General features: G+C 33.3%; 1 protein-coding gene across 9 annotated transcripts in view; it reads left to right on the forward strand.

Moving 5' to 3' along the window:
* The window catches only part of LOC118188395 (semaphorin-1A-like), a 905788-nt gene that overhangs the window by 275832 nt on the left and 601980 nt on the right, over positions 1 to 27976 (forward strand). For all 9 annotated transcript variants that reach the window (XM_035358817.2, XM_085818328.1, XM_085818327.1 and 6 more), the window contains one exon: positions 1545 to 1875. In XM_035358817.2, the coding sequence (XP_035214708.1) occupies positions 1710 to 1875 (166 nt within the window). In that variant the 5' untranslated portion in view covers positions 1545 to 1709. The remainder of the gene's footprint in view (positions 1 to 1544; positions 1876 to 27976) is intronic.

A 27976-nucleotide genomic window follows, 5' to 3' on the forward strand; every position in this document is an offset into this window, starting at 1 on the left:
GCGTGACTCACGTAGGAGGTTTCGTTTACCATAGCTTAAAAGAAAGCTATGCGATTTGAAAGAAGAAAGAATTATGATATATTTCAGGAAATACTGTTAACAAACTACTTTTGTTTCTTTTAGTAACTAATGTCAAATTCAGTTGTGGATACACATCCGTTGCCAAGTTTTCCCACATATTTTTATCGCTCTTAATTTGAATCTTGGTATATTCGCAATATAGCAGGTAAAAACTCTAACACCTGTAACATTCGCAATATAGTAGGTAAAAGTCTAACATCTAACGTCGTTTCTATTTAATATATAATATTATTGATATAGTATTATATATTATAATATTATATATTATAATATTATATATTATAATATTATATATTATAATATTATATATACTATTATCCAAAAACATGTATGTTACTGATAATAATATGTAATATTATTGATAACAGAAAACAAATATTACAGCTGGGCCCGAATAAATGTGGTTAAACGCCGCCGTTTGCAATCGTACTGAACTGCAACCGAAAATTCTTGATATTCTTTAATAGGGAGTTGTTTATTATTGTAGCTTCTAGCTGATACTTACGCTAAATCTGTAGTACACTGCTGTTATTTCCATTCAAAATAATTCCAACGCTACTGATGTGATTTATATTTTTTAATCTGCTAATCGGTTTTTCTAATATAACAATATGCTATTTATAAATGCAATGAAAAATTTTACAAACTATTAAATGGATGAAATGTTTGAGAAATACATATTTTTAAATTCGTGATATTCATATTTGTTACATTTATTCTGATAATAGTCTTTTTTGATTATTTGCATAATGGTCCTGATAATTCATTGTATATATATGTTATAAAATATTAAGTACATGAAAATATTTGATTATATGCATCTTTCCAAATTCACAGGAAAAATTCAAAAGCCTGAAACAGCTTGAAATAAAGAAAATAGGGTAAATAAGAATTTCGATCGCTGAGATATAATCCGAAATTTTCTGATGCAAAATTTGAAAACACCTCAAAAATAAAACGGAAGATTTTTTTTTCTTTCATTCATTACTTACAATATCTGTCTATATTTCCAATACAATAAGCACATCAATGGCTGAATAACTGAGACTACTGAATACTGCTAATTCGACTGAATTCCCAGTGAAAGTATTTTCTTAATGGTAATTTCGGGGTTTTCGCCATGTATAATGTGAATACGAGCTGGTTTCATTTAAAAGTCCTCCATCAAGGCATCCATATCTTGCAGGCAGCCCTCGTATCCTTTGCTTAACAACAATCTAGTTTCAGTTCAATACACTTTGCATTAATGTGTCTTGTCTTTATCTAGAACAGAATTATAAATACATTTCCAAAAAATTTAATTTTTCTGATTTTGTACAGTGTTATAAATTATGTATTATATTATAAATGCATGATGTTATGTGCTGTTGTTTAATGTAAACATATAATTTAAAGTTAAAAGTTGACATTTTTTTCCAAATTAGTTCTATACCTGTTGCTGATTTTCTCGTTTTTTCCCCCAGATCTCTAAAGGCATTCCAGTCATTCCCCATCCACGATGGGGTCTCTGTTATCCTCCTCAACGCTGAGAGATCACTAACCTTTGTCGAACTTTCCTACAAAAAAGTAAAAGGAAAAGAAAATAAAAAGCGAAAAGCACCCACGAGATCACCCCTAACCTTCCGACGATGCTTCCAACCCAGAGGTCGAGCCGAATCCTCATCGGATCACGGTGGCTGGTACATCCAGGTTTCCTCTTCCTCCTGCTCTCTCTGTCCATGACATCACTGATTGGCGGAGATGATGGGCCTTGGCAGAACGGAATCCAGCCTCACATCAGGGTATCGCAACTTGGTAAGTCACGATTTCAATTTGAAGTTCTGTGGGTTCCTTGGACTTTGTTCAATAAACAACAAGATCCATTCCCCCCGAGGTTTGCGAAGGATAATATCTGTCACTGTCCTTTTCTCTCGGGAAGGAAACAAAAACAATACAAAATTCCATTTTCGAAATCCATTTAGATGCTTCTTTTCGAGGTCTGTTTAAGGTTTTCTTCCATTCTATTTTCCCACGCTACTAGTAGCACCGTCGCAGGAAAATCGAATCTTTCCCATACCTAGAAAATTTATAAATGTTGGCTGAATTTCAGGAAGTTTTCCTGTGCATTCCAAGAGATTTATACCAAGTAATGCTCTCTTTCTATTTTACTCACATTACTAAATAACGTATAGGCAGGAAAAGGTTTTAGTAAATAGATGACATTTCTGTCTGTTGAACCAGTTGCAAGAAATTAACTAAAATATGTATAATATTAGCATTTTAAGATAAGCATTCTCTCTTTTATTTTAAATTTATCGCCCACCAGTGGCCGAGCGGTAAAGACGCTGAACACTGGTAGTTCGGTGCGAGGTTCGAATCCCGCGAACGGGCTGGCTGCATGGGCGTTTTCGTGGTTTTCCCCATGTGTAACGTGTATACGAGCCAGTTTCTCTTAGAAAGTCCTCCACGAAAGGCATCCCTCCCCTTAGGCAGATAGCCCTAGTGCGCTTTGCCATAATTAAATACACCACACCATTATTTTAAATTTAATTAGCGAATTTATTAAGTCAAAAATGTTTGCTACAATGTTTTTTTTTTTTTTTTTAATTAGATCACAGATTTATGAGCGCATATTTGAAAACCGTTGCAAATGTGGTACTCATTTGCACTTTGTCGGTTATGCTACGATTATAAGAAGTAAAAGGAAGCTATTAACTACGAAAATACTTTTTACTTTATATAAATAAAAGACAAGCCTGTATTATTACCGTATTATGTAGTTGCGTTTAATTAGAGAATCCATTTTCTTGAAGCGGAGAGCTCTTTTTACTGATTTTTGGCCCATTATTTTACAATTATGCTTCATTCGATGTCTAAAACTTTCAAATCGTATTAGAACAAGTCTGCACGCAAAGAGCAGAAGCATGTATTACTATATACGTTCGTCAACTAAACTATTCGTAAACTGAAACAATTTTCTGTATTAAAATTAACTTCAAATCTGTTAATTCGTTCCTAGATCACAGATGATTTAAATTTTACAGCGGTATTCTCCACAAGTTCATAACCCTAAATAGAAACCAGCGTACCTACCAATAGAAATCATTAAATATATAAAAAAACAATAGAAATAATTAAATATATATAAAAAAAAGATAAACACCATGTTAAACAGCTAAAACAGATGAACAGATGAAAATGTATACATAACATATAAAACAAGTGAAACAGATGAATCTTTAGTGAAAGTGTTTAAAAAGGAGAGTGCACGAATAAGATGGCATAAGTGGAAAATGATGAGGAAGATGTTATTGTTCGGATGGAAAATTTCCTTTTATAAGAACATCAGATAACTCTATTTAAGGCGGAGCATTTTCTTTCATCGTTTCTTCGTCTCTAATAACTAGGTCTCCTCTTTAACCGAACTTTGTTCATTGTGATTTGTTTTTGTCTACGTTTCAGAATGTTTCTGAAATGAAACATGGCATTCTCAATGAAATTGCTTATGTTGTTGCTTGCTATTCCTTTATTAGAGTGATATTGCTACGTAAAAATTTTGCATTTTCACCCATTTTGCGCAAATTTCGAGGATCAGTCAGACAACTAGGATATTTTTCTTTCTTTCTTCTTTTTCTGAAGATATCCACAGATTTTCCACAATCACTTTTTTTTTGCTACTTTAGAAGCTGTTGTAATTCTTTCTTGTTGAACTCATTTCTCTGGTCTTCTAGTAACTTCTTCACGCCTTCGTTGTCAATTTCCTAGCTCATGGTTTTGTTTTGAGACACGCAATATCATAAATATAAAAAGAAAACGTAAAAGGCTCTAAATTTCAAAGCGTTGAATGTCTCTGCCTGCAATCTATTCTGGCCATAATTTCTTCCAGCCCTAAATTATCGTTCTGTAAGTCACTTACAGCCAGGCTTTGTTAATGAGAGTCAAACACTGAAAGCTATTAAAATGACTTTTCCAGACGGTTCTGCTTGTTGATTATGTGGCAGAGGTTAGCTCAAAATGACTTTGAAAATCAAGTTGCCGATCTGAATTTTCGTATCCTGAGAAACTTTTCATGATCCGAGGCGTTTTTGATTTAGATAATTTGTTCGTGAAAGGAGGTGTTCATAGAGGTTCCACTGAATTGAAAATGCTAGCAATCAACCCCGTTGTGCAAAAATATGCATTAAGCTCTGAAAACGATTTAATATTTTTTCACATTTATATTTAAGGATCTAACAGCATTAGAATGATCTTTCTGAGATTAAATTTTTTGTTTTTTAATTATTGTTCTTCACTGAATCCTTGAAGCAATTTATTATAAGGAAAATTAAATTCAGAAAATTGGAAATTTGTCGGAACATATTGTATCATCAGTACTTCGATTTGCGTTTTATGCTGGAATGGTAGCAAAATTGTCTAGTAATCAGTCATAAATGTCTGCATTTTGCATTTTTTTGTCTTATGAAAAGCTAAAAATGGCCAATAAGTATTTTCCAGTGTTCTGTTATATTTTGTTTTGAGCTTTGGGTTCTCATTTGAAATTCAGAAAGTTGGATTAGAAAAACTAGTAGTAAAAATATCACCTGGTATGTATTATACAAAATATGGTATGTATCTATACATAAAATCTATACAAAACTTAATAGTTTTACGACGAGAGATATGAGGATATGCATACCAAAACCTAAAAAATAATAATTAAAATAAAATTTCTATTTCGTGCATTTAAATTCAATGAAAACACAAATTCACAACAGTTTAAAAAAATTGTGCACGTATATCTCTTTGCATGGTATTCACATAAAATTGATCAAAAAAGCAAATCAGACCCTTTAGACAATAATAACTTTAAGACACCCTTAAGACAAAATAATAACGTACGCAGTCTGACTTTTTCCCCTGTAAGTTGCGGTTACAATTTACTGCCATGAAGTATAAAAAGGAATTGGCTCAAAAATATAATTCATAGCACGACTCTGTTACTATTTTGCGAGACAATATGGGTATTTCAACCACTGACTTTTAGAAAATGTTAATTTCTTTTCGAGGAGAAATAAGATTACATATTTGGCAACAACAATTTAAAAAAGCATATCGTGAATATAGTATTAGTTTTTTACATGCAAGTATGATATTTTTTTTCAAAGACACGTGAAAAAATACTGTACAAAATGGTGTTATATATAATGTCTAGTTAAAGCCAAAAATAATATGATTATTGCGATATCATCATAAGAAATTCGATACTTTTCCTTTTGTAGCGGCCTTGGCGACAGAAAGCGGCGTTGGCGCAGTTCCGGCTTAATAAAGTAGGATGTTGTTGCTAAATGTTGTAAGCACGCACAAAATGAAATTAACCGCGATAAACGATAATTCATTCAATATCTACACAATACAAATTGTTTAATATATAATACGTACAAAATAAATTTTATATAAATTTGTTATTTATTATAGAATTTTATATAATTTTGTGAACAATTTTTTTAAAATAACAACATAATTTAACAGAACATATTTAATATAGACATTAATTATCGTATTATTGTATAAGCATGATTTAAAATAACAATATACGAAAACTTGCCGGAAAATTCTACGTCTTATGAAATAGACCGGAAGATTCTACTTATTCTTTTATTTATTTTTAGTAAAATTTAATATAAATATACATACGTACCGAAAACCTAATTTCTTTTAGACTCTTTGTTCTTGTCACAGTTTAGCCAGTTGTTGCTAATAATACCTCAAACATCAATACAGCGTCTTTTTCCGTTCATAGGATATTGAAAATAGTAAGCATAATAAATATTTTACAGTGAAAAAGTGCTATATTGATACAATGCAAATGCGAAATACTAGTTTAGTTGTTTAACCGTTTATTTCTTACAAATGCGCCAAGTCGATAACTGTTTATTTCTCGCACATGCGCAGACCTGTAATCGTTTGTTTCTAGCTAATGCAGAAACTCGTCAAATCAACATTCTTGCCAAGGCCGCTCGAGAAGTACCAAGAATTTACAGTTGCAAATTTTAATCGTTAGCTTTGTATAAAAATCACAGATAGTCTCCAGGAAGATGGAGAACAATATTAAGAATTTCGAAACTTGACTTTTAATTATTTGTGTCATGTTTTCCTGCTTTTGACAAATCAGCTGATGAAGTCTAAAGTTTGTTAATCAGAAGACTATGTTTTATGTAACTGGTTCAAGTATTTTACGGTGTAATATGCGATGTTAAATTAACCCTGTACCCCTATTTTTCCTGCGACGCTTCACTTTCTGACTCTTTCCATAACAACTTGTACAAGAGGTAATATAATTTAAGTATAATTTCCGAAAATTACTCACATGTGTACAAAATTCGTAGCAATATAAGAGAAAGATAGATTGAATTTTTTTTTCCATGATTATTTTTTCTTTACGTAGTATAAACTACAGTGTCGCAAGCATATTACTGATTAAATAAACTAAACAAAATGGTTTAGTGTTCGGAGAAGAAGATAACGATCGATGTCATAATAAATGGACGCACTATTAATTTTGTTGTTCCCATTCCTTTCCCGACCTCTGACGCAATTTGCTTGTCACGGGCATTGTCCTCCAGAAGTGGTAGAACGATGAAACACAGGTCTGCCTTGTTTCTCAGGCCTCCAGTAGATTTAAGCCAGTATCGCAGACTGTAGGTAACCCTCAGGTGAAGTCTGCGATTGCAGACATTCGTTGATATGCTGTGCAAGCTTTTTCTTACGTCGTGACAACTGAACGTCTGGAAACTGGAGGTCAGTGGGCTTCCATCACAGAAGTTTCATCGCAGTGAAGTTGAGATAACGTAAGAAGAATAAGTGGTGAAAATATAAAGAAATTAGAAGTCACATTGATTTAAGGTATTACAGTAAAACAGTTAAACATGGAGTTTATTAGCTAGCCTAAAACATTATAAGTCAAGAATGAGTTTCTCTAGTGCCGTTATATTTCTTTTCCACTATTTAACAGAAGACAGAGATTACTGATTTCAGCCTATGTGTGATGTTAATGTTTAAAATATATTTCACTTCTTTTGTGGAAAATTAATTTAATTAAAATTAATTAATTAATAAAATAACATATAATCTAACATCCTAAAAGATGATAAATGAATTTAATAAAAAGTACACTTTAAATTAATTATATACTATAACTAATTAACTACCAGTTCTAAAAACTTCGTTATTTTTATTTAATGCAAAGCTTGTATAGTATGTAATAGGAGGAATTTCCTAAGACGAATCCTCACATAATGTTTTTCATCATTAATTTTATTTGAGCTCCTAACAAAGGAATGAAAATATTTAACATATTCTTTGTAAAATACTTACGTCCGATTCTTTAATTTTTGTGGGCTTCTGTTGGGAAAACCATTAGAAAAAAGTAATAAAAAAATATAATTAAATAACTGATTAAAAACCAAACCAATTTATCGCTTTTACGCATTTTGAATATTAAGCTAGTTTAATGAAAATGTTTCACATTAAATTAATCGTATCACTGCAATCGTATCACTGCAAATTTTGTTATTTTTATTTTCGTAATTTATATTTCTCAACCGTAATGTATTTCCCAAGACATTAATAATCTTACGTCGTGTGTCGCACGCTTTCTGTTTAAAATAACTAAGCAACAAAGTGACTAATTTAGAGCAAGGAATTATTTAACTTGCTTTATTATAAAACAGAAGTTTGGCTTTACTGCCACCATTTTGCGACCTAATTTAAAGTAATCGCAATCTACGCAGCTTATTTCGTTCTGTCAACAGCAGTGATAGGTTTGGGTTTAGAAACAGGACTTTGTCTGCTTATATCCATTTCTTCTCGAAAGGAAAAAATTGTTTTTTTCATTTCGATTTAAAATATTCTGTAATTTTTGCGTCGTTTCCTGCGAGACGTGCTCTTCCGTATGCTTCCTTCAAATCCTGCTGAATTTTCCTTTTAGTTATTTTATCCTTTGCGGACAAAAAAGGAGTTTCGCTTTTGTAATTAATTATGAAGTACTCGGCGGACGGTTCGCAATTAGTCAATAATAGTTAGGAGGGAATTCATTCGGTAGTTATCTAGTGATCACATTTTTTAGCCACTAACAAGATGTGATGCTGAATCCTTCCGTGAAAAATTATGTCGGCTATACAGAAAATGAGTTCGAGCCATCTTTAAAAATATATCACCACTCTCTTCAACTTAAACAATTTGAGTTAGATGTCATTATGTCCTATGGTTTTGAATGAAATGTATGCATGACTCATCACTTGCTATATGCTGTGATGAACCACGACGAGGCGCGATATTTTCCTCCGATTATATATCTCTATGAATTTGTATTATCATCGTTGTGCTGTTTCGATGAACTATGTGGGATAAAATGTTATGTTGGAGAAGCCTGAATCTGTTCTTGCTTACTAGTATCAAAAAAATAAATGTGTTCAGAATAGCGATGAATAGTTGTTCTCTGCATTTTCGATTTCCTTAAAATGTTTTGCAGGAGTGTAAAATCATTTACATTCTCCGTCGACTTCAGTTTTAACTTTTGATAATTCTCTGTTCTTTGGACCATAGGTCATGACATTTATGTCGTTGGCGTTCAAAGACTTTTAGAGCTGCACAAGACCTCCATAAAAATTTATAATCTCACGAATTACGCTTCTGAAGTAAATTATTGTGATAAAACATGCATACTAAATGCGTAGGAGCATGATTTTCAATATACATATATGTATATGCATGTAAGATAAAAAAATGCTTAAATCAAAAATCTAATTTTAATTTGAAGTAGCCCTTTGGATCTATCTCTATTTTAATTTAGTTGTTTCCCCTTTCTGCTCTAGAAATAGTAACTGCTCATAATAAATAGCTCTAAAATGCATTGTTTCAGAATTCATCCATGTCGTATGATTTTTGCCTAACGCTCGTAAGGCAAATATTTTCATAACGCTTCAGCCAAAAATAATTTACAAATTTGTAAATAGAAACTTAAACAATCAGAATTAAACTGAAGCAAAACTAAATCATTCTAATCTTAAGACACATCACCACTTCTTTGCTTGCCTTCCAGACTTTTTCTCCGCTGCTGCATTTTCCTCTTCACATACTCAAAAGAAATAAAAATTCATTTAAATAAAAAACGAGGAGTTTAGCACCAATTTAACTGTGTGTTCAACAAAAATAGTAAAAAGTGTTAAAGCTGCCACAACTGCTTCAGGTTCTTCATGAATGAACTGTCGTCGTTAGCAACTACGCTATCAACATTCAAATTATTTAATATGTGTATTATTCTTGCCGTTTTCGTGACTTCTGTAGAAGATATATATGATAAAATACTATTTTGTGCGGTTTAACACTTTTTATTGCTTTTACGAAGTAAAGTATGCTTATGTGTGTACTTGCTATTTATTTTATATAGCGAATACGCTAGGCCGTATCAGCAATGGAGTTTTTTTAAACTGTAAAATATTATTGATCTATAAAGCCATGAAGATTATTTTCTCTGTTCACCTTCTGCGTCTAATACTTCATTTCGTCATTAGATATAAACATCATACATAATATGTGTTAAATTTTTTACGTATTTTACTCAGGAAACTTTAAAAAAATGTTACGATCAACATTTATCGCTAATTTTTGCATCACCACTTTTATCATTTTCTTTTATGATGCATTATACCATAAGTTATTATTCTGTATTAATTTGACGTCTGACAGTGTCGTTTCTCATTACAGATTCCAATGGCATTCTCAAGCTACATTTAAATAACATATCCCCAGTAACATTCAATGTTAAGAAGTTAGAGTCCCCTGAGAATTCCTCCGCTTATTGGCGCACTACCTGGTACATAAACCACAACAGCCGAGAAATAAATTGTCAGTTTCTGCGCTTACTTTCCTCTGCGACCGTAATCAAATTAACTCCTAGCATTCGTTTTCCCAGAGATCAATTAATACAATTCCTCATTCCGAATTATTCAGAATATTCTCTTTAACGTGATGCTCCTGGATGACGTATACCCATGAAAACTTAATTCAATTGCTGCACTCCTTGCATTTTCGAAATGTCCACATATGTAAGCCCAGGGGGCATCCAGCGCCTCATCTGTCTTCAAGAACACGCGCGGAATGATCCCACCCACCAACCATATCCCATTAACTTGCCCACTAAAGCTGGAAAAATAAAAATAAAAAAAGCGCGGAAAAATCAAATGAAAACTTTGGAAGATTCACGACTAGCAGCTAGCAGGAAATGTATCATACGGATAAACTAATTTGCGATAATGTTTGCAGATGCGCGGTCTTTCTGTCGTTTTAAAAGTGTAATATATATCCACTTGCATTTATCTTCTTTTTTCCCGCCCTTCCGTCTTCTTTTCCGTCGACTTTTTTTTTTCTCGCGAGCTGAACTTTCCTAAAGCAGCTTTTAGAAAAGTCTTTTGTTTAGTAGATTGAAAGTGTCGCCAGTAATTTGTGCAAGAGAGCGAAATGTTTTCTTGTTTATTTTTTTCATGCCTTCGTCTCTTGACGGAGTTCGTGGAAATGAAACAAGCCTTTGTTTTCGGAAGTTAAGTATGAGCTAGAATAAAGACACGGAATTACGGTGAACTGAAAGGAATTACCTTCAGAGGTGAGACTTCGAAAGGAATTTAAGTAACGTATTTCGTGTGCATCGAATTTCAGCAGTCTATTGTGCATCAGAAAAGTTTTAGGATCAGTTTCGTAGAAATCTGTATTTGAAGAAAGTAGCTTTACTAAGGTTTAGCCTTTTATATGTGCTCTTCAAATATTATACGTTTCTTGACAAATATATTCAGGTCTTGGATCTCTGCGTGGAAGTAAAATTTTCGAACTTTAGTCATAATGAAGTCAGTTTCGATGCCACATTTTATAAATTTATAAAAGTAGCTTGTGTAGTCATCTGCCTAAAATAGTTATCATAAAAAAGAAAAATATGCAGTGATTTTAATAATAACTGCTAGTATTATTTTATGGGATCCAGCTAGTAATAAATAATAATAGAGATCAAGAATTATTACTTTTATCGCTTTGTTTGTTAACCGGTAGTAGACAAATTAAATTTGAACGATAAATTTAATATCTTACGCTTTGCGTAGTGGCAACACACTAACACACGGAAAATAAATATGTTTTATTTCGGGCAATGGCAACACGTTTCTTTTAAATCGCTGAGCTTTCTGATTAAATTTCAAGCGTAATTATTTTATTCGATGATGATTGGAAATTCACTGAATTTGCATAAAATAGGAAATAAATAAAACCAAATGCGATACTGAAAGTTCGAGGTGAACATATTGGGGAGGAGGTCTAGGTGTATTCAAAATATAATAGCTCTAAATACCAATAATATTGTTCATAGCCGTTCGCTTTCGTTGATAACCAGAAAAACACTTAATGTTGAAACATTGCATATGTATCATGCATTTAGTTATTTGCTTACATTAGCTTCAGAAATCGGTATTGAAATTGTGAATAATTGAATATTACAATTTTCGGATCTTCCATTTTGAAAAATATTGCTACTTGAAAAATATTGTCTGCAGTACTATGGCAATGTTTTTATTTATTGGAAAATCACTTGAATATACATCACTAACCCTCATGCATTAAAGATGCATAAAATTGGAATAAGGAAAAAAATACAAAAAGAAAAAAACAATAATTAATCTTATTACCATAAGAATAACTACATTGAAACTGGGAAATAGAAAAACACATGACTACATTAAGGAGAAAAAAAAAGTCGCTGGATATCATCTGTATCAACTCACTATCATCATCAAATGATCTCTGTCCATCTCAAAATTCTGGTTCCACAAATACACAAGGGACTGTCATACATATCAATGCGGTGTAGATATTTAGCGAAATAATCATACCCAGTCTCAAAATGGAACGCAACTGCGATAGATCTGGAGAGTCCGAATATTACAAATCAAATCCACCACTTCCTACTCTTAATTTCTTCAAGTAATGTAGCATCAAAATGTTTCCTCGTGGGATTTTTTTTACTTGATGGATTTTTTTCATTGATGTAAATGAAATCCCTCTATTATTTGATTTCAAAATTTCAGTTCCCTTTTTAGCTAGTTTATCAATCCATTCTTTGCCATTTATTCCAACATGAGCCGGGATCCACTGTAAGACAACAGTCATTCCTTTTGAGGCTAGAAGAAGAAGACTTTTTCTTCAAGATTCAATTATTTTTGATTCCGCGATATTATGTGCAGAAATCTCTTGAATGGCTGAAAGGGAGTCTAAAAAATAACAGTATTTCTGAGTTGAATTATTCTAATAAAATGTTCAATTGCAATTCGAACTCCCCCCCTCCAATTCTCCACCTTTTGGTCTTGTCTGAAGTGGACCAGGAGAGAAGAATAGAATGCAAAAAACTCTGAATACACACCAACTCCAACTTTGTCAAGCATTATGGCAATGTTATATTCTAGATTCTTAATGTTTGAAATAACTCCTATTTTGCCTTTCCTGGGTAACAATCTAAGCAGGGAAAAAAGTTTTAAATTTGACAGCCTCTTGAACATTTTCTCAGTTAGAGTCTGTAAGAGTTCCGCAAGAAATAATGGGATTGAAAAAGTAAATCCGCTGAGGTTTGCTCACAGAAAACGTAAACCTTAATTTGGCTTAAGCAAAGCTAACTTATTAGATTTGCCTAATAAGTTTTGAAAATATATAAAAACGAAGTTTGTTTAAAAGAAAATGAAGCTAATCTTAATTAGTTTTCTTCTGCAAATAATGTTAACTAAAGAGTTATTTTTTAAGTGGGGAAAGGAACCTATTCATGCGTATATTGGGATGGACTGTGGTGGATTTTGTGAATATCCAGGGTAGCAGAAACTTGTGATCAATTAAACCTGTGTAGGTAAAGTAAAAAATGTCAAGCATTCATAAATTTTAGTGCAAGCCAGTTGCCTTCCCTTTTACCACAAAGCGAAAGAAATATGCTATTGATAATTGACCTTTCTGCGTGTAATAAAATGTTATGAGCAAACAAGCATGAAAAATGAGAGTGTTTTCGTACTGATTGACGAATGTTTATGTATACTTATGTGTCAGTTTTAGTGAATGTTTCTTAGCAATTTTTTAAAATTTGCAATCAAATGCGGATTTAGGTGGAGTTTCGTTACAGCTTTAAACTAAATAGAATAAACTCTTTTAAAGAAAGGTGGGAGGGAATAGGCTCTTTACCTCTCCCCCAAAAGTATTTTGTCTTCAAAAGAGCATTATTAGCCTAAACGTGCAACTTGCCCAGAGGGGCTATAAATTTCTTTTTGGCATTTTGCCTTGATTCGCTAGAGAGGGCAAACCACTTTTTAAATTATTGCCGCCAAATATTTAGAGCCCTGTATTACATTTAAAGAAATTAAATAATGAAGAATATGTATAAATCTATGCATGTTTCTCTCATTGTAATAAAACAACGGTACCGAGAGCCATCGAATTTTGAATAACGTACGTCTCCACCCGACTATGGGCATCTGAAAGCCCAAATTTGGAATTTGTTTTGTTATCTATTTCATATTTTGTAAAGCATTTATGAGTTTTTGATTTACAAATTCAGCGATTTCAAAGAGAGCAATGGCAACACTGTGCGAGAAAAAAAAATTATCTCCAGCGTGCGAGACTGTGTATCGGAAATTTTAAAGATATGCTCTTTTAAGTATTTTGTGATATTGCTGTTGAATTGAATTTTATGGTTTAAGTGCAAAGAACATGATATTTAATAAATAAAGGTAACACACAAAACGTTAAAAAAAGCCCCTTTGGGCGTAATATAAAATCTGAAAACTTTCAGATTTATTTTTAAAATTTTTATTTATTTATTTATTTTTACTTCTAAGCTTTTAATTTGACTATTGAATCTGAATATTATGAATTATAGTTAGACATACAATGTGTTACAGTTAATTTTTATGTTTATTCTGAGAATTAAAAAGCTGTTTCTTTGTAAAAAGATTTTTTTTTCCAATGGTGGGCACTTGCCTATGCCGGCATTGGCTACTCCCAAAGCCAGATATGGTGATCTCTTTATTGTGCGGGTACCTGATAGGTGGGCCAACTTTGCCTCCTATGAAGAGACAGACGATTAGATCCATGCTTCTCCAGGATTTGAACCCGGGCCCTTCCGTAACACAGTCAGGCTTCCCTAGCCACTATATCGTCTGGGAGGGGTTTCAAAAAAGATTAAGACAGCTATTTTTGTTAGGTTTATTTTACGGATATTCTCTGAATTTAAAAATTCATAAAAGGCAATTTTATTGTAAAGCTTCAACCTGACAAGCAACTAGCCATAATGATGCCTGATGTTCTATTTCAGCCATTTTCACTTCAGGCAGTCGAAGGTAGTAAACTTATTATGGCAGTTTATATTTTTTTTTTCTTTCCTTTTGCAAGTGTTCGAAGTGAGAACGTAAAACTTTCGTTCCATTTCTACAGTTCTTTCTATTTTCCCCCTTCTTTGATACCTAGAGGTTTGGGGGATAGCAAATGTTCAAAGAAAGAGGTTAGATGAGGTGTTTCCAGTGTACGTTAATACTACGCGCCTGTTTCCTTTCTATTCAGTTACTTAAAGAGGATTTAGAAATTTATAAATGAAAGAAAAAAGTAATTGTAAGCATTCAGCTAGTTAATAAATTATAATGAATTTCAAATACACTGCCGGCCATCCAAAATTCAGTACGAAGAAGGACAAGAGATGGAGCCAAATTAACCTTAGAGATTACACATAGCATCATTGCTAATTCTTTGAGATGAGGATGATGATAAAACCAGTAATGACTGTTGCTCCATGTTTGTGAATAACTGCTGCTGTGCACCGCGGCATTGAGTGAAAGAGGTTTTGGATGTGTTGCTAGGGGATGCCACCCCATGCTACCCCACATGAAGCCAAAATCTAAATGGTGTACCCGTGAGTACACCATATGAACTCGGAACGCCTGGTAAGCATGCCAGGCTAGGCGTTCTAAAGTCATTGACCAGATATGCTCGATGGAATCTGAATAACGGGCAGGCCAGGGTAACAGTGCAATATGTTGGACTAAGAAGGAAGTTTGAGCACTGCGTGCAATGTGTGGCCGCGCAATGTCCTACTGAAATGTGGCCGAAGACAAGCCCTGGAAGTAAAGAAGGAGAATAGGCTGTAAAACCTCTGAGATATAAGCATTGGCTGATAAGTGTACCAATAATGCCTGTTAGGGGAATGCGGAAATGAAATGCAATACGAACCGAATCCATAAGATCGGGTACAGTACCAATATGACGATGCATAACACAATGTACGCCGAGTTGGCAGTTCACTGTACTGTAAGCGACGTCGAATTGTTCGTGTAGACACTGATTGTTGTGTTATAGTTGTGATATGGTTGCAGATATGGCAGTGCGGTCCATCAGTGCCATATGCATAATGTGCTCATCTTCCCGTGAAGTGGTGCGACGAGACTGTCGCAATGGCTACTGTCCATAAGTCGTTGACTTCTACGTCCACCGATTCCATATTTGCATGACCTTTGCTGGGCTACGTCCGACATGATGGCCAATTTCCCGGAAGGATAATCCGCAGTCTATATATGCAACGATTATGCCTCGGTCGAACTCAGAAACGTACTCAGGTGATGCTCATATTTTTCTTTGAGGTATACTGAAGTTGCACTCACAAAAAATCTCACGGGAGAACAATTCATTCAGAAAGGCAATTTTTCCTCCCTTTACAAAAATTGTAAGGAATGCTGGAGTCGGTTGTGATGTGCGCGTGCGCTGAAATCGTAATTATTTGCATATTCCATGGGGGTATACGCATGATGGAAATTCCATGCTATTTGGATTCTTTCTCTGTGGTGTTGCGCATTGGAAGGCCAGCAGTTTATTTTCAGAATTTGTTTTATTTAAGGAAACGATTTTAACTGGTTTCAGAACTATATCTGTTTGTGTATGCATATCAACATATACAGCTGCTGCGGAATTTAAACGAATTGGGCAAATAGAATAGGTTTAAAATCAAATTTCCTTTCGCGTAATTCTCTATATGTCAACTGCGATTAAAGGAGGCGGGCAGTTGTTATTCCCTTGGTCTCAAGACAGCTCGTTTCTTGTTTTAGGTAGAGAAGTAGGAGTCTTTGTTACCCGTTCCCTCTGCCAGAGCTCAATTTTTCCTCATAAAACACACTTTTGTCTTTCTCTTAGATCGCGGTGCTTGTGAGCTGACGCAATATGTGAGTACTCGCGGGAGAGGTTCTTTGTTTTAATGAAAGCGCCGCTCTCTTGATGGGGACAAAGGAGAAAGTGGCCATGAAAGTGGAAGGAAAAAGTAATGCAAAACAAGCTACTGTGGAGAAAGTTGATAAGGAGAATTCTAACCCCTCCGAGGAGAGTATGAAAAGGTTTATGTGTCAAAGAGGCAAGGACATTGTAGTCCACTTGAGACGCTCTCCACAGAACTATATTTTTTTTTCTTTTGCTTTCTTGAAAACTGTTTAATATAAATGAATATAAAATGCTGCAAATGAGAAGATACGTTTCGAGAGAAAAGAAGCAATTGTGTATTTCAAATCGAAGAGTGTGTAGGTTCTAGAAGAGGAGATGAGCTGTTAAACCTTTTTTAGCCTGCTTACGTTTCAAAAGTTAACCTAAGCACACTTTACTTTTTCTTTAGTTCACTGTGTGAAATGCAGAAAGGTAATAAAATCTTGGAAGAAATGATTAATGTTTAGAAGAAAGTAATTTTGACAGGCCTTCTGTTATAAATTCTTGTTATATTGTAGTGATATAGAAATTACTGCATAGGTACGCAATAGGTTTTAAAAAAATGACAAAATATATTTTACTTAGGTTTTCCATAAAAAAGGAAACCACATGCCTACTAATCATACTAGTAATGACTGTTGCTAGTATAAAACCAGTAATGACTGTTGCTCCATGTTTGTGAATAACTGCTGCTGTGCACCGCGGCATTGAGTGAAAGAGGTTTTGGATGTGTTGCTAGGGGATGCCACCCCATGCTACCCCACATGAAGCCAAAATCTAAATGGTGTACCCGTGAGTACACCATATGAACTCGGAACGCCTGGTAAGCATGCCAGGCTAGGCGTTCTAAAGTCATTGACCAGATATGCTCGATGGAATCTGAATAACGGGCAGGCCAGGGTAACAGTGCAATATGTTGGACTAAGAAGGAAGTTTGAGCACTGCGTGCAATGTGTGGCCGCGCAATGTCCTACTGAAATGTGGCCGAAGATAAGCCCTGGAAGTAAAGAAGGAGAATAGGCTGTAAAACCTCTGAGATAGCCGTCAAGTATTTAAAACCTCTGAACACAGCCGTCAAGTATTTAAAACCTCTGAACATTACTTGTTCTCAATGGGTTCGAATCCCAGCGAATGGGCTGCGTGTATGTGTGCTTTCGGAGTTTTTCTCGATGTGTAACGTAAATAAGCTATTTTCACTTAAAAAGTACGTCACGAGGACTTCTCTCACTTCTTCATATAGTGTCCTAGTATGCTTTGCTTCTTTGTAATAAGCAAGCAGACAAGAAAAGATGTCGAATTAGAGTGCAACGTCAATAAATTCATTACAGAATAAAATCACGATTACCATAGCCATAATTATAAGGCTAATTTACATAAAAAAATAAATTTTTTGGTTACCGTCGTTCACCTGTTTATCAAGAATAAAGACACTCGATCAGTTGACAATGTATTAAAAATTTATCTTGGCGACAGGAAGAAACAACTTTACTCCGAAACAAATCTCAAATCATATGATGAATCGGATGTAATAATCTGAATCCAAATGGTGTAATTTCATAAAAATATTTAATATTTCTAATTAGATATCTCATGCTTCTTCATTTAACAACAAAGAATAGAGAGATAAACCTTAGATTTTTTAAAGCATTTACTTTTAGAAATATGTTATAATCTTTTTTCTTGCTGTATATCTTAAATTCTTTTCACTCATTTCATAAACCACATCATGCATTTTATTTTCTGAATCAAAACTGTCTTTCTGTATATAAATATTTATGGAAACATGATGGTATAAATGGCTGCAAACTCGAAATGTGGCCTTTGCATTTGAATACTAGTGCATATATTCTGGAGTTATTAATATTTCACCTGTTATGACTACTGCCCTCTTGAGATAAAAGCTGTGCCGTTAACCGAACTGCTCTCGGCTGAGATGTTCTATTAAGATCCTGCTTTGAATCAACAGTATCTGTTTGCTTAGAAAGGGCATCAGTTAAGCTGGAGGTTCATATAACAGTTTATAAGCTCAGCTACTCTTCTGGGAAGGAATATAAGAATTAAATAAATCGAAGGATGTGTATAAAATGCTTTTGGAATAATATTTCTTCTCATTCGTTAGATTTATAAAATAATTTCGAATCTCAAGCGCAGTTAGGTGCTATATATTTCAAGTTTCTTATTCGTAAATATAATCAGGAGTTGTTTGTTTTTCATAAAATGTATATTTTATATGTAGCTGATATATCTCATAATGAACTATTGCAGTCATTATGAGATATTATCTTATATAACTCCTGAACTTGCTGGCGGCCCATAGTTCTCTTTTGTGATTTACAAACTATAATCGAAACGTCATTAACGGACATGCCCGTTAGAAGACGATCTCATTAATGAAAAGATCTTGGATCTCCAAACCTTTTAAATGGTACATCAGTACCTCCATTTAGCGGACATTCCCAGATACCGGACAAAAATTTTAATACTGGACATTCATTGGACAAAAGCCTTGGTCTCATGAAGGCCTATTAATGGAAAGTTTGATTGTATATGGAAGAAAAGTATACCATTATCAGGTATATAACGAATCAAAAACCGCCTTAAATTGATGTTGGTTTTGCAGAAGAAGATCCATCAATCTTTATAAAGCAGCAGTGGCAATATAAAATTGATTGCAGTCTATTTTTATTTATCAAGTTTATCTCATCCATAAATTGCTGGAAACGAAAATTTTTGTCGTATGACAGATAACTTTGTACTTCTGAATATCACTCTCACTGAATATCGTTTGAACTGTATTAGAGCCTTACATACAGGTAAGCCTAACCCTTTCTACTATCTGTTACTTTGAAATAGGTACTTCAAGCACTTTGCTAGCTCCTCTCATTTGCAATCATCTGTTGCAAATGAGGCAAGTACAGTACGTGCATCTGTTGCACGTACTGTCATTACCATACAGCACTTATTTTCTCCACTTTATATTAGGCTGTAGTTCAAGTCAGCCTTAATTCGCGCTCTTTTCGTTAAGCAAAACACGATAAACATAAAAGATGTGGAGGAAAAGATTCGACAACTCAAAATGTCTGCTGCAACTCTCGTTACCATGGTTATAAATGGCAAGTCATTCCGCGGAAAATAACCTTGAAGTTTCTATTCACTAATATTGTGTAGGAATTAGGAATGATGAATGGATTGAAATGTAGATTCAAATAAGGTGTAACTCATTATGAATGCTTTATAGTTGTAAGATACACTTTGTTAAGGATCGTAATTTAGAAAACGATGGTCACTGAAAACTGAATGTTAGAAGTCTGTTTCATTAAGATTATTAAATTCTCTCTTAGTAAGTCACTAGCTGCTTTCTTGTTTCTAGAAAGTTTGATTCAAAAAAAGCTAAAAAGCTTAATGATACTTTTAGTTTGTAAATCCTCACGAGAAATAAGTTAAATGAAAGTTTGCCGGCAACGTAGGTCACACTTGTTTTTGAAGATTGTTTGTATTTTATTTGGGAAGGTATATAAAAAATGTAAAACTAACAAAATAAACACAACGGGTATATATTAAAAATGAAACAGAAAACAAAACGAATTCCAAATCCATGTTTCCAGGTTCCTATATTCGGGTGCAGGACTACGTTATTCAGAATTTGATGGCTCTGTGTGCCGTTGTTTTTTTCACAATGCGTGAAACAAACAATCATGCAAATTCTTCATTACTTAATTTCTTTAAATGTAATACATGGTGATAGTATTTGGTGGCAGCAATCTAAAACGTGAAACAAACATTTATACCGAACCGACGCAAAATGCCGTTTCCAGACCAATAGTCCTTCTAAGCTAATGGCATTTTGGGCTAAAAACGTTATTTAAACTCTTTGGGGAAATAACATTCCGTAGTTCATAAAAATTGTTTGTATCACTTAACATTTTTATTTTTGCCATCACTTTCCTTTATACTGCATTGCAGTGCAGATCGCCATCAATCTCGTAATTAATCACGTAGCTTTGTCTGCAAGCTCCTGCTGTTCTAAAACATAAGGTAATTTAGCTTTCAAATTTTAACACCCTTTTGCCAGTAGGAAATTAAATAAGTTTATTAAAAAAAAAAGTTTCGTGATAATAGTGAATTAAGAACTTTTTGTATATAGTACAAGGATATTTGTATAATTTTAATGTGGTTTGGTTTCGTGGAATATTCTGCAAGCTAGAATAATCATAGGCGCATTAATAAAATGGATTAATACTGATTCCTCAAGGTATCGAACTCTTGTTATCATTTCAGCTTTAAAATATATACCTTCGCTTTGGCGGGCTCAGTGGTTATTCGCCAGATTCTTTCTTCTGCTCTTGTGATCTTTTTCCTTAAATATTCCCTCACCTTCCAGATACTGAAACCAAGTTTCAACGCTTCATTTATCGAAAGGCGGTTTTCCAGACGGAAGAATTTATCTCTCCTTTTCTCTCCCCTTCCTCCACACGCATCCGATTTATCTGACAGAACTCGTCGTCCTGAAAAAGCAGTAAACCAAACGCTGCGGCCTGAGTAAAAATCCACGTCTTACCTGAATAATCCGACCCTATGCTGCATCACGCTCGACCAGACCCAGAAACATAAAATAGTTGCTAGAAAAGCTGTCCCTTATCAGACATTACGAGAGAAGGGGCATAAATGCGTGCATTTTAGTCAGTGCTGCTGGCCTTTTAAAAGACGTACTGGATTGGAAACATCTTCCGATTATTTTTTGTGTTTTGGTTTATTTTCGTTGTGTGCGCGCGCGTGCGTGGTGCGGCTGATGGAGCACAACGCGCGGACGTAGTAACTTTGACGAAAAGTGGACGTGTGTTTTATCGCAGTCACGTGGCTATGCCGCTGTAAAATGCTCGCCTGTCAGTCCTGCATCGAGCGTTACTTACCGGCCTCCCCCCCCCCCGTATCACTTGCCCGACTTTATCTTGATTGGCACGACTCGAAACAAAATAAAATCTACAGCGTCTGGAGGTTTTTCGAATTTATTATTTAAATGTACCTTCTTCTTTATTTTGCTGCATTGTTTCCATTGCACAGTACGCATAATTTAGTGTTCTTGACACAAATGGTAAATTAAAGAAAACTCAACATCATACTGAAAAGAAAAATGAATTTTTGTAAATAATTGCTTTTAACGTATGTTCCATTGTGGTGTGCAGAATTCCGAAAAGTAATTAAAATACCCTTGCGCAAAATTTTGGCATAATTTTGATGAATTTTTCCTATTATTTTCAATTGATATTCCTATCGTTTGCGACATATAAAATGTACAAAATATAATTTTCGCTCTTTTTTATAAAATTATGAAATATTAATAATAAGAGCATAAAAGCAACTTAACACAGTTTTATCCTTTGATCTTCCTTTAATCATCAGCCTGATTATGAATGCAATGATTTTTAAACTATGGTCTGCGGACCCTTGGGGATCGGAGACTAAGGTTCGCGAGAGATTTCGCAGAGTTTAATTTTACTTATTGTATGATTTCAGTTTGAAAACTTAACAACATAATAATAGTTGTAATGATTAGGAATCCAAAAACGTACGCATAATATAAAAGAGGTGTCCTCGAACCCATAAATTTAATTCGATTAATGAATTAAAGACCTACAGCCGCTGATTTAATAAATAGCAAGCATTTCTCTCCTTCCAATTTGATTAATATTGTTTGCAAGGTAAAAAAGAATACGCCAAAATTTTCCTAAGAAACTAGGGCTAATCCTGAAACAAAATACTTGTCAGCAGTCTAAAATCTGAATTATCAGATTTAATTTAATTTTATTTTGTTTTATATTTAATCTTTTCTAACTCCCGTTGCCATACAAAAATATGGAATTATCTCCTGCCGGCTGTATTTTGTCAGTAAAAATCTGAAGTCACCATCTCTATTAGAATGGAGTGCCTATGCAATCAAATCACGGGACTTGCCTTCGTGACAATGACAAGCCAACCAATTAATTACTCTTCCAAATTTCGTCTTTTTCTAAGACCTACTTTAATCCATTTTCATCTTTCCGAGGGATTTCCAAAGTTCTCTATTAATTTGCACTTCTTCCCTGTATAAACAGTTACATTAGGAATAATGACTTTTCCCCCTGCATTTCCTTCCCATTTTGCAAAGTTTTACGGAAACTTCTTAGTCTTTAAGCCACTGCATTATTTTATTTTATTTACTTTTTTATTTAACCTATTGCAAATCTTGTTTTCTCGGTCTCGGGCAGACTTTTTTGGGAGGTTAGAATTTAATTATTTTTTTTATTGCGTCAATAGTTTTTTTACCGTATACTTGAGCCAGAGATTTTGCGGAGGGATCACGTAAAAATTGTTTATTTTATTTTCTCTTTGGCTTATAGATAGAATTTAAAGAATTTTGTTCTTTATCTTTGTAAATTATGCTTTTTTGAGGGGAAAGCCAATTTTTAATGCTAAAAATATTTAGTCAAATAATATACTTTTCTGTGTGGTATGACATGATACCTCCAGTACCCTCATATGAAGCATTTGTTGTTAGACGTCTTAAATTTGCTGTACATACAAAACATTTTTCTGAATAGTCCTGGAACCCTTGAACAGAATACTTTGCCTACAGCTATTGGTAATAGGAGGTCACGTGACTGTGATGTTTGTGTAAACTGATATCACAGTAAATCTCCTTTTAGACTTTAGACACTGCTTACATTAAACATTAAGGCATTCGTGATTATAGCTAATACAACAAATTTTTAAAATTTGAGTATGACATAATATTCCTTGAAACTTCCTTGAAACAGAATTCTAAATCTCGAAAATTGAAATATCGAAAGTAAAAAATCACATCAAATAGAATTAATATTTTATAGACTTTTAAAAATGTGATTTTCATTGTAGAAAAGAATATTAAACCTTGTACAGCGTAATTGATTTTTTATGATTATCTGCTTAATAAAGTTACTGTATGACATTCACACAAAGAATATGTCTTCCTTTCTGGTTGAAATAAGTGTTCTTTATGCACCTTAATCTCCCCACCAACTATAATGAAAGGTTAAAATAGAAAGACTGAAATGGTACGATTTTTGATTTTCTCATCCCGAACACCTGCGGAAGGAGAAGAAAAGCCTGAAATGACACAATATTTATTGTCACCCTCAAATAAATAAAGCCTGAAATGGGATGTCATAAGTGTTTAAAGTAAAGAATACTTTTTGCGGATACGGTTAATTTTATCTAACATGTAAACTCACTTGATTTTGCATTTGTTTATTTCTGAAAAGTGTCGTTCATTCATAATAAAACTCAGGAGTTTGTTGTATTATAATTTAAATTCGAATAATAATATATAATATATAATACGCCAAAATATAATACGGCTATATATAATACGCCAAAAGTAATTATAAGTTAATCGCTTGCGCATGCGAAAATCACTTTCGCGTCATGCGCGTCATATCATTTGTACATGCATTAAATTTATTTAATTGTATTACGCTTTATAAAATTATTTTAAAAGACATTCGAAAATATCTCTTATTAATTAATTATAATAGCAGTGCAAATGGGCATTAAAAAATAAGACTCAGTATTAATTACATTGTAATTGTAATTACATTATTTTTGTTGTTTGACTTCTGAATTAGTATTTGTTCGGCGTGTTATTGTGTCTTAATCATTTTAATGTATTATAAATTATAATAGCTTGACAAGTTATTAAAAAATTAAGCCAGATGAATTATAATTAAAAATATTTTTAATTTCATCAATTAGCTGTAATAATATTGTTGCCTTCTACGGGTTCGTGGATTTTGAGCGATTGACAACAACATTTGGTGAAGAATCAAAACACAATTTATTAGTCAATATTACTCAGGACATTTCCAAAAACACGTTTACAGTCGTCGAGAAGCTACGACAAACACGCTGAAACAATCAGCAACACAGCCTTCTGGCTATCAAGCTACAACGGTGAGGACAGCTTCACGACAAAACATTAAAGTACAGCTCCCGATTCGGTCGATCGCTCTTGGAACTCAAAACACTACTACTGAACTCAACGTATTTTTTTTCGATACTCTCAAGATACTCTTCAGGATTAACTGCTACTCCGTGTACAGGCAGGGTATTTATAGCTTTTGACCTGTCTTTGAGAACATTCTGGGGAAAACCGGTTAGAATTCGCTCTAGAAAGTTCTCACTCCGTCCATAACAATTTTGTCGCCAAATGTGCTATTTCGCGCCACATCTGGAAACCCTGCCTTTCTTTGCCACTTTCGGGCAACCCTATACCCGCTTTGCGGGAAAGCTGTCGTAGCGCAGCGGGGCGTTTCGCAACAATATTAAAAAGTAAGATGAAATGTGTTTGTTTAGTTTATTACGGCAAATCACACAAGAAACTTCTTTCTAAAGAAAAGTGATTTATATTCACGTTGGCTCGGAAAAATGCCCATCCAGCCAATGAACTAAGCACAGCTTGAACATATGTGGAATTACTTGCGCTCAATGGATTTATCCGTTAGCGTAGTTTTAAAAAAAATCAAGTTATTTAAAAGCATGTTTATGCTTTTAAATTTCCTCTTCCGTAAAGCAACCATAATTATAATTTGAAATGCAACTTAAAGATCGTAGGATCAGTCGAATTATTAGGTTTACTTCTATTCTATAAGAATTACAGACTATCATTTCCATCTTATGAACAACACCATTATAAAAAGAAACATCATAATAAACTTTAGAAACATCATAATAAACTTTCAGCATTCTGACCTTCTGTTGTAAATTTTTATAGACTGTAATGGAAAACAAATGCATCAGTTCCAAGAAAACTGGAAATTTCTCACTCACCCCTTAAATAAGATTTCATTATCTTAAGATGTTTCACTCGGAAAAGGGGAAAAAAAAGTACCTTTTTCCCTTTCTTCTCAGCGGATTTCTACTGTTAGTTTGTTTGGATTTTTTTCTCCTTTTCGGTGTTAGCATCCGGCGAGGGTGACAATGCAACGAATACAGTTTGGTCGAATCGGTTGAATTGTTTTAATAAAACGCCTACATTTGGGAAATCACACTTTTAAATGCACTTTTTTCTGTTGTCATTTCGTATTCGTTAGCTTCTGCTTTTTTCCCCCACCTATGTCCGAAGCCTAACAGAGAAAGTTAATTGTTCATGAAAATTATTGAATGAATTAAATTTCCCTCATTGTCTTCCAGCCTTATTTTCATTTTGGTATGAGACTCTAAAAGGCTTCTAGAATTCTATCTTTTTCGTTCTTTTCCTTTTTCTTCTTTTCCTTTTTTTTCCATCCCTCCTCCTTTTAATGCATTTTTACGGTCGAACGCTTATAATGCAATTTTATTGCATTTGCATTTATATTATCTCCTTCAAGTCGATGGGGATTTTTTTTTTTTTTAAGTTTGCGAAGGCATATCCTTTCTTTTAGCTCAGAGATGGACAGCCCTAAAAAAACTTCCAGCGGAATATTTTAGAATACTTGTACGCATTCCTGCCCAATTTCTTTCAATTGGATCTTCAGACGCACAAGGCGCCCCCACAATTTACATATTTTTAATATGATCCTTAAAAATCAAATTCTTGGCCAAATATAAAACTTTTCGATTAATTCTTTGTTTATGATATAGCTTTATTTTTTTATTAATTTATTTATTTATTTATTTATTTATTTTTTTTTTTTTATTTTCTCGAGAAGAAAGAAGTCGAGAGAAAGTTATGCCAAGTTCTGTTAAAAACTTGCAGAATTTAAAAGCGAGAAGGAAATATATTGAAGGATTTAGATATAATTGTAAATTTTATTTCGCTGAAAGGTGATCATTCCGAATATTTCCGGAAGAGGCAATAGTTAAGGAATAAGACTTCTTTAATAGTAAGACTTCTTTAATAGTTTAATTATTTCTTACCTCAAAAAAAAAAAAAAAAAAATCTGTCTGTCGTAGGAAAGACACTTTTTTAGGAATTCTAAGAAATCAATCTCGCAATGAATGTTATACTTAGGAAAACGAGAAACTTCCATGCAGCTAGCACATCCGTCTCTGGGAATGGAATCCGTAATAGATATCAAAGTTCCGGGGTAATTAAAAGACGTGAGACGTTCATGTGTTTTGGCAGAAATTTCGAGAAAAATAAGTTTTTAGTTTGTGTAACTTCAGTTATAAAAATATTGTCGTAAAATCATGGAAAAGAAATTCCTTATGAACTTTAAATCTTTAGATAGCAATGAGAAAACCTCGCAATTCTAAAACATCGTGGTACAAAACATCGTCGTCGGAAATAAAGCGGTTAAAAAACTTCGCAGTATAAAAATATCGCTGTTAGAATACCTACAAATCATCGCATGAAGATAACATCGTAGACATGCGTTTTTTAGGCTTTAAAAATTTTAAATGCATTCTTGCATTTAAAATTTAGGAGAGATTTAGGAGCGAAAGAAAAAAAAGAGGAATATTTTTGCTTTTTAGCCGAAAGGGCGTTAGCCCAGAAGGGCTATTAATTTCGTTTTGGCACTTTTCAAATTGTTGCCACCAAATGTTATCGCCCTATAATATATTTAAAGAAATTAAATAATGAATAATCTGCATAAAATGTGTGTATATTTCTCGCACTGTGATAAAACAACAATACCTAGAGCCATCCAATTTTGAATAACCTACGTCTCCACCCGAATATGGGCATCTGGAAGCCCAAGTTTGGAATTTGTTTTATTATCTATTTCATATTTTGTAAAGCATTTATGACATTTTGATTAAGAAGTTCAACGATTTCAAAACGAGTATACGATACGGAAAAAAGAAATTTATCTCCATGGCGCGAGATTGTTTATCGGAATTTTAAAGATATGCTCTTTTTAAATTATGATATTGCTGTTGAATTTAATTTTTTGGTTTAAGAGCAAAGAACATGATATTTAATAACTAAAGGTAACACATAAAACGTAAAAAAAAAAAAAAAAAAAAAAAAAAAACCCTCTTTCGACGTAATATAAAATCTGAAAACTTTCAGATTTTTTTTTCATATTTTTTAATTTACTAATAAATTTTTGCTGAAAAGTTAAGACGGGAATTTAAGCGTTCAAAAACTGAAAATGAGTATAAAATTAATGCTACTTATTGCAATTAATAAAATGTTAACCTTACATAATTAATTAATTATTCATTACTCAATCTATTTTGTAATGTTATATTGGTAATTTTTCGTAAATATATAATCGAAGAAAGATTAGAAAAAAGTATGAGTGATGCGAAGAGTAACTGCATGAGGTTATACCTCTAATAAAATTCTTCAATTAAATTATCAAATTGTAAAATTATTTTCTTTCACTTTTTTTATTGTGATATTCTTTTAATAAAAACTAAATATTCTTTTGTTTCAGTTTATTCGTTTTTTAATGTGTTAACATTTTCATGTCTAGCGTTCAGTTAATCGTCTGATTGTCGATTTGTTAGTTATGATAAAACATGTAAGCTACATAATATTTCACTAAGGTATTTTAATTCTACTAACTGATATAAATAGAATTAATTTTCTACGCTTTTTAAAATATCAAAAATTGATTATTTAATTCAGAAATATGAAATATGAAAATAAAAATATTTCTCATTCCTTCTTGAGATTTCAAATCAT

Source organism: Stegodyphus dumicola, chromosome 6 (assembly GCF_044657685.1).
Source record: "Stegodyphus dumicola isolate Sdum_Otavi_A_Nest chromosome 6, ASM4465768v1".
Classification (NCBI taxonomy): domain Eukaryota; kingdom Metazoa; phylum Arthropoda; class Arachnida; order Araneae; family Eresidae; genus Stegodyphus; species Stegodyphus dumicola.